Here is a 6,929-nt window from a genome sequence, read left to right as displayed (position 1 = left end):
TGTATGTGTATAGAGATTACAGGCTCCGTGCTTTAATGTGCTGAGGTCCCCACACTCGGGGTCATGCATCACTATTTTAGTGATCGGAGCCGGGCTGTGGGAATAAAGCCCTGGCTTCTGTCCACGACCCCAGGGCAAATCTCTTAATTTAGTCTCTTCATCTCCGAGAGTATGGTCGCTCCACAGATACATAAGTGGTACAGGAGTTATAATAATGATATTTCATGTTTCCATCCTGGGCTCTTTTTTGTTTTTCTTCCCTTAATTTAATTGTGGCCATTCAGGCTCAAATTATTTTAAGACAGGGCTTCTTAACATCCTGGTGCCAGCAGCAGACTTTCAAATAGAGAGGGCTGCTGGCAGTGTCAGTGAAGGGACGAAAACCTTCCAGATACACTCAAGGCAGTGAAAGGCCCTGCCCAAGTCCCTCCTGCTCTGTGTAGCAACGGGCATCAAAGCTCCCGAAGTCTCGTCCGTTCCCTCTGCCGCCGGCCGGCTGTTGGAATAAAGCAGTCTTCCACTTTCTCTGGGACTCCTTATCCTCTCAGGATAAGGCGGGTGAGCATTTCAGAAAGCGACAGAGCCTCAGGGCGCCCGTGGCCCCCAGGCGCCCGCGTTTCTTGCACAATCCCCTGCAGCGTGTTCTTCCAGCTGTCTGATGTTCTCAGCACAACGCCGCCACCGCCCCCCCCCCCGCCCCGCCCGCCACCCCCGTTCTGCAAAGTCAGCTTCTTCCTGGTGACAGCGTTGATTGTACCCCCAGGGAAAAGTCCCTGGCCTACCAGGTGAGACCCCCCCACCCCAAGCTGGGCTCCAGCTCCCTGGGAGTCTGTCCTCCGTCTCCTCAGGTTGCTCAGGCCCTGGGGCCCCCACCTCCAAGCCTGGATGTGTCCTAACCCTAGCACACCCCACCCCGTCCAGCTCCATCGTCACACCCTCATCCTGGCCCCATCCATCTCCACGACCATAGCCTTGTCTAAGCACCCATCCTCTTTGCCCTAAATTCCTGCTTCCCCTCCTCTCTGCCTGAAAAAGCTTCTTGTATCCAACCCAGGGCACGACTGAGCTCGAATGCCCCCTTCTGTCCAGCCACGCTGCTTGGGGATGGCCTGGGTGGTTAGCAGCAGAAATGCCGGAGGGGGCCGGTGGCTGTGGCCGTGGGCGTGGGAGTGTGAGTCCTCCGTGTACTGGGTGAGCTTACAGGCCAGCTGCACACTGGGAGGCCTGTCCGGCTGCCCCGGAGGAGCTCAGGTTCGTCTGGGAGCCACTGCGCTAGTGACGAAGGGGGGCAGTGCGCTCTGGACAGCCTGCCAGCGAGGACGAGGGAAGGTGTGCTTAGAGTCGATCCAACCAGGGGCCTGGCCTGGCCTGGCCTGGCCTGGCCTCGCCTCACAAGGAAGGCTCCTCACCCTGCTGTAGAGGAATGCCCTGTGCTCAGAGGGCCAAGAGGAGAGGAATCGGATTCCAGAGGAGGCGAGGGTGTCAGGGAGAGAGACAAGATGCAGCTCTGTTTTCCCTTGCTCTGCCAGGAAAGTGGGATGTGGCTTCTGGGGTGAGGAGGGGGGCGGGGGCGTCCCGCCCAGGGTGTGCCATGGGGAGTGGCTGCCTATTTTAGCCACTTCCCCTGAGCTGAGTCACAGGGCTTAGCAGAGCCCCCTCCTGAGGCCACAGTACCCTTGGGCACAGTCCCCTTCTGGGTGGCACTCAGCATCGCCCCCCAACCTGGTGCAGACCACCTGCTTGTTCCTATCCCCAGAGTTTCACCTCTTCACCCCCAAGTTGCTCCCTGTTCAGAGTTTAGGCTGACAGTGTAATGAGGGTGCCGTAAGACCAGAGATTTGAAACAGCCCAGTAAGTGGACTCTGACTAGTGCTGAAGCTGCAGCTGTAGGGCCCCAGGGCTGCTGGGTTCTGTGGGTCCTCCTTGCTGGGCAGGGCACCCAGTGGGTGACTCCACCTAGGCCCCCACTCTCAGGACTTGGGGCGTTCTCATGCTGGAGGTCAAAGATGGTTTGGTTTCTCACGAGCCACAAAGCCTCATCCCCACCCCCAGGGAGCGAGACCAGGGGTGGCAGATAAGCTCTGGCCAGACCTGCCCTGCCTTCCTGGGGTGTGGGGCTCTGCAGGAGCCTAGGGATCTCCCTGCCGGCCTCTCGAACCCTGACCTCTAGCTCTCCCTTGAGAATGTCCCGACAGAGGGTGATAGGATGGTGGGGAGCCACGATGGCCGCAACTCCTGGCCCCTGCGGGGGGCCACGGGGGTCCACACCATACCGGCTGAGTCCTGGGCAGCAGGGCCTGCGGTTTCCTTTCCGTTCTTTCTAACAAGCGCTTGAGGTCAGGGAAACCACAGCGCCTGACGTTGCTCCCTGGGCCTGGGGATTCCTACTGTTAGCTTGAGACCCTTACGCAACTCTGGAGGTTCCCGTCACAGATCCCACAACTCGGATCCTTTTGTTTCCTCCCCTGTTCCTTCTTCCCTCTTTTTTTTTGTTCCTGCCTGAGCAGGCATACACATTCTCACTCCAGGACTGGGATTCTCAACCCAGGTGCTCCCGGCCCCCACCATCGGGGGACACTTGGCCCATCTGGAGAGGCTTTGGTTGTCACAGTCATAGCTGGGGAAGGGGTGCTGCTGGCATCTGGCAGGTAGAGGCCAGGGATGCGGCCAGACAGCCTACAGGAGCAGGATGAGCCCCCACCACCGAGGACTCTCGGGCTCCAGGTGTTGGCAGGGTCAGCATCTGTGCAGTATGACAGGTACTTTTCTCCAGCCAGCAGTCAGGGAAGGGAGTTGGAAATGCTCCCTCACCGGAAGCACTACCCACCAAAGGCCAGAAAGAGGCCTGGCGCAGGAGACCGGCTTCCAGCCCAGCTCTGCCCTTTGGCACTTAAATCTGGATAAATCACTTCGCTTCAGTGAGCCTGTTTTCTCATCCAGAAAATGAAGCAGTTGTGCTGAGAGCCGAGGCTCCTGTGACCAGAGGCAGGAGCTGAGCTGCAGGTAGGTTGAGGACACAGACCCTCACCTTCTCTTCTTGCCTCACTGACCTGAAGGCAGCGGAAGCCTGGGGGATCCTCTAGTATCCAGAGTGCCTTAGAGACCTGATTTGATTTCCTTCAATGTGAACAGTTCTGAAGCTGACACACTCCACCCTCCTCTCGGTTAGCCAAAGAGTTTTCTCTAAAGTTGGCCTGAGACCCCATGGCTGCCCCCAAGGGTCACATACGGTGACTCTCTGCTGGATAAATGTGGAAGGGATGGCCCTGTGTCTAGTGTAGGCAGCAGCAAACTGTGGCCCAAATCTGGCCCACCACTTGTGTTTATAAATAAAGTTTTATTGGGACACAGCCACGCTCATTTGTTTACATACAGCCTACTGCTGCTTTCCTACCACTGCAAAGACAGATTTGAGTAGCTGAGACCAAGACCATAACTGCCGTACAGCTGAAAATCTTTGCTGTCTAGACCTTCATGGAAAACACTTGTCTAAACCTGGTCTAGCGGCTCCACGTCTAATAGTTTAGAGGTCAGATCCCAGGGTTTAGGGAGGGGTGAGGTTAGGGGTGGCGGAAGTGAATTTTCCTAAGGGTCTGGTGAGGAGGGGGATCACCTCAAGGCCTTTCAGAGATGTTCTCACCTGACTCTGCCAGCCCGCGTCACCCGTGTGGCAGGTGAGCCCCGGTGCCTGGCTCCTGCTGCCTGCCGGCCCCGGAGAACTTTGTTGCCTGGAGTGACGAGCACTGAGACTGCCTGGGGGTGGGTGGGGGGGGGGCACGAGCTAGCAGGGGAACCATCAGGCTGGGTGTCTGCAGCAGGACAAGGAACAAGGAAGGAGCACGTCGGTGGGTCGGGGGCGGGAGGGCATGGAAAGGTCAGGCCTGGAGCCCCAGAGCTGTAGGCTGAGGTGACATTGTCCTTGGGCTCGGGAAGGCAGAAAGGCAGCAACCCAGAGACTGGGGTGGGTGGTGGCGTTTCAACAGGTGTTTGGAGACTGACTGTGCCAAGAACCACCGGACAGGCTTCAGTGGCGACGGGCCTGTTGCAACCCTCCGGAAGCTCATGGTCTGGTGGGGAGATGACAGTCCAGCCACAGCTGTAGAACGACACAGCCAGTGCCTGCTGGGGCCAGGGCCATCCGCAGTGTGGGGGCTGGGGGACCAGGAGGCCAGGGGTCTCACTGGGCTAAAGCAGGTTTCCTGGAAGAAGTGACATCTCAGCTGAGCCCTGAGGATGCTGGGTGAGCCAGGGGACCGGTGTTCCAGCAGGGGTGTGTCCGGTTCGGAGTCCAGGAGACAGAAGCTCAGGGCCAGGGCAGACTGCAGGGTTCAGGGAGAGGCAAGGAGGGAGGTAGGGACGGGGCACCAGATAGGGGGGTCTGTGCTGGGGGGTCCTGGGCGGGCTGTTTTAGCCAGAAGGTGAAGGATGGAGGAAGGGGAAGGCAGGGCCAGGTGCGATGTGGCGGCTAGCCTGGGGCAGCATCAAGAGTGAGGAGGAAACGCTGTGGGGCGTCCTGTGTTGCCTCTGGCAACCCTCCTCTCCCTGCTCTGCTCAGCCTTGGGCTGCTGGGTTTAGCCTTTGGGGCTGGTTTGGCTTCAGCTTCGGACTTCACCTTGGTCCTTGCCGGGAGTCGCGTGGCTGAGGGTACAAGCTTTCAGAGGGTCTCCTAGGCTCCCCGAGGATGTTCTTTGGTTCAGGTTAAACATCCTGGGGGTTGGGGGTGTATGCAGTTGTCTAGTGCCTACCGCCCTGTGCACCCCTGATGATTAAAGAAACGGCATTTCCAAGTCTTGGTCCCTGAGAGGCGGGCAGAGGGTGGACCCTTGGCAAAGCTCAGGGCCCCATAGAGGAGGTGCGGCAGGTGGGGTCCTCACTTCTGGGACACCCAGCGAGCACCAGGGGGCTGGGGAGCTGGTTCTGTGGATCCCCGCGGCCCCACCCTCATTCTGATTCAGAGTGAGCCGGGCTGCCCAGGTCCATGGAGGTGTCTGCCCTGCCTCCCTGGGGCCTGTCCTGTCCTACTCCTTCTCTTAGGACTGTGACTCAGGCTGAGGTGTCCACTAACTGCACAGGGATTGAGATAAGCCAGCAGGAAGAATTGACAGCCTGTCTCCAGACTGGTTGTTTGCAGTAGTCAAGTCCCTCCTTCGTCTGCTGCCTGCCCGTTGCACCTCCCCTGCTAGCTGGTGGCATCCTGGTGGGGTGGGGGCATCCTGGTGGGGTGCGGGGAGACACAGTCCTTTAGACGACAGACTGGCTCTCTCTCCAGTGTCAGGACAGGCGTGTCAATGGCTACCCGAACTCCAAAGAGCCCAAAGAGCGCTGGCTTAGCCCCAGTGCCTGTGCAGAAGGGAGCCGGCAGGGTTCTGAAATTGATCGCTGGCTTATTTCACACTTTCTTACTTGGGTGGGAGTGAGGAGGTGTAAACGGCCGCCCCTGGGTTGGATGGGCTCTGGTGCTGGGCAGACAGCTGGCTTAACCCTTGCCCTGCTGTGTTCTTCTTGCAGCCCTGTGATCTCCTCATTGCCCCTTCCTGCGCCCGACTTCACCTCTGACTCGCGATCCACCTCTGCCGGACTTCACCTCTGATCCCCCCGGATCCGCCTCTGTCAGACTTCACCTCTGATCCCCAATCCACCTCCGACCCCCTGATCCACCTCTGCCAGACGTCACCTCTGACCCCCGACCCCCCATCCACCTCCGCGGGATTTCACCTCTGACCCCCGATCCACCTGCTGCCTTGGGCCAGCAAGATGCCGATCCTCAAGCAGCTGGTGTCCAGCTCGGTGCACTCCAAGCGCCGCTCGCGGGTGGACCTCACGGCCGAGATGATCAGCGCCCCGCTGGGCGACTTCCGCCACACCATGCACGTGGGCCGGGCAGGGGACGCCTTCGGGGACACCTCCTTCCTCAACAGCAAGGCCGGGGAGCTGGACGGCGAGTCTGTGGATGAGCAGGCCCCGTCCTCCTCCTCGTCCTCTAAGCGCAGCCTCCTGTCCCGCAAGTTCCGGGCCAGCAAGCGGTCCCAGTCGGTGACCCGGAGCGACAGGGAGCAGCGGGACGTGCTGGGCTCCCTGCGGGACTCGGCCCTCTTCGTCAAGAACGCCATGTCCCTGCCGCAGCTGAACGAGAAGGAGGCCGCAGAGAAGGGCTCCAGCAAGCTGCCCAAGAGCCTGTCGTCCAGCCCCGTGAAAAAGGCCAGCGCAGAGGGCAGCCTGGAGGAGGCAGCGCCTCCGCGGAACGGGGCCGCCGCCCCGCACTCCCCAGACCCACTCCTGGAGGAGCAGGCCTTCGGGGACCTAGCGGATCTGCCCATGGTGCCCAAGGCCAGCTTCGGGCTGAAGCATGCCGAGTCCATCATGTCCTTTCACATCGACCTGGGGCCCTCCATGCTGGGCGATGTGCTCAGCGTCATGGACAAAGGGGACGAGTGGGAGCCGGAGGGGGCACCGGATGATGGCGGTTACCATGGCGACGGGGCCCCAGCCGCCATCCCGGCCTCGGCGCCCCGAGCGGCAGGGCAGGAAGGTGAGGGGGGCCCAGACGTGCCCTCCCGCGCCCTGCAGGATGAGGGCTGGGCGGCGGCGGCAGCCCCCAGCCCCGGCTCGGCCCGCAGCGCGGGCAGCCACACCACGCGGGACAGCAGCTCGCTGTCTAGCTGCACGTCGGGCGTCCTGGAGGAGCGTAGCCCAGCCTTCCGGGGGCCGGAACGCGCCCCGGCCGCTCTCCCTGCACAGCCGCCGGACCCCGAGTTCTCCTTTATGGACGAGGAGGAGGAGGACGAGATCCGGGTGTGAGGCGGCCCGGGGGTGGGGGTCTTTGGGCGTGGTCCCCTCCCTGCCCCCAGCCACGCCGCGGAGGCAGCCAAGGCTTTGACCCTGGGCCTCATGGTTGAGGGGTGCGGGCGGAGCCTGGGGGCCCAGGAGGA

At 61.0% G+C, this 6,929-nt stretch overlaps 1 protein-coding gene across 1 annotated transcript; it reads left to right on the top strand.

The window, feature by feature from the left end:
* Positions 1-758: 758 nt before the first annotated feature.
* CDC42EP4 (CDC42 effector protein (Rho GTPase binding) 4) lies at positions 759-6,929 on the top strand. Its single transcript, XM_010856094.1, has 2 exons — positions 759-3,003; positions 5,509-6,929. Exon 2 carries the CDS (start codon positions 5,755-5,757, stop codon positions 6,796-6,798), a length of 1,044 nt encoding a protein of 347 aa, XP_010854396.1. The 5' UTR covers positions 759-3,003; positions 5,509-5,754; the 3' UTR covers positions 6,799-6,929.

Source organism: Bison bison, unplaced genomic scaffold (assembly GCF_000754665.1).
Source record: "Bison bison bison isolate TAMUID 2011002044 unplaced genomic scaffold, Bison_UMD1.0 scf7180017864371, whole genome shotgun sequence".
NCBI classification, from domain to species: Eukaryota; Metazoa; Chordata; class Mammalia; order Artiodactyla; family Bovidae; genus Bison; species Bison bison.
The sequence above is the reverse complement of the archived record's forward strand: the minus strand, read 5'-3'. Positions and strand labels throughout refer to the sequence as shown.

Bases quoted from the DNA above. Each gene is read 5' to 3' on its own strand.
- CDC42EP4 (XM_010856094.1), top strand. From the start codon at position 5,755: ATGCCGATCCTCAAGCAGCTGGTGTCCAGCTCGGTGCACTCCAAGCGC.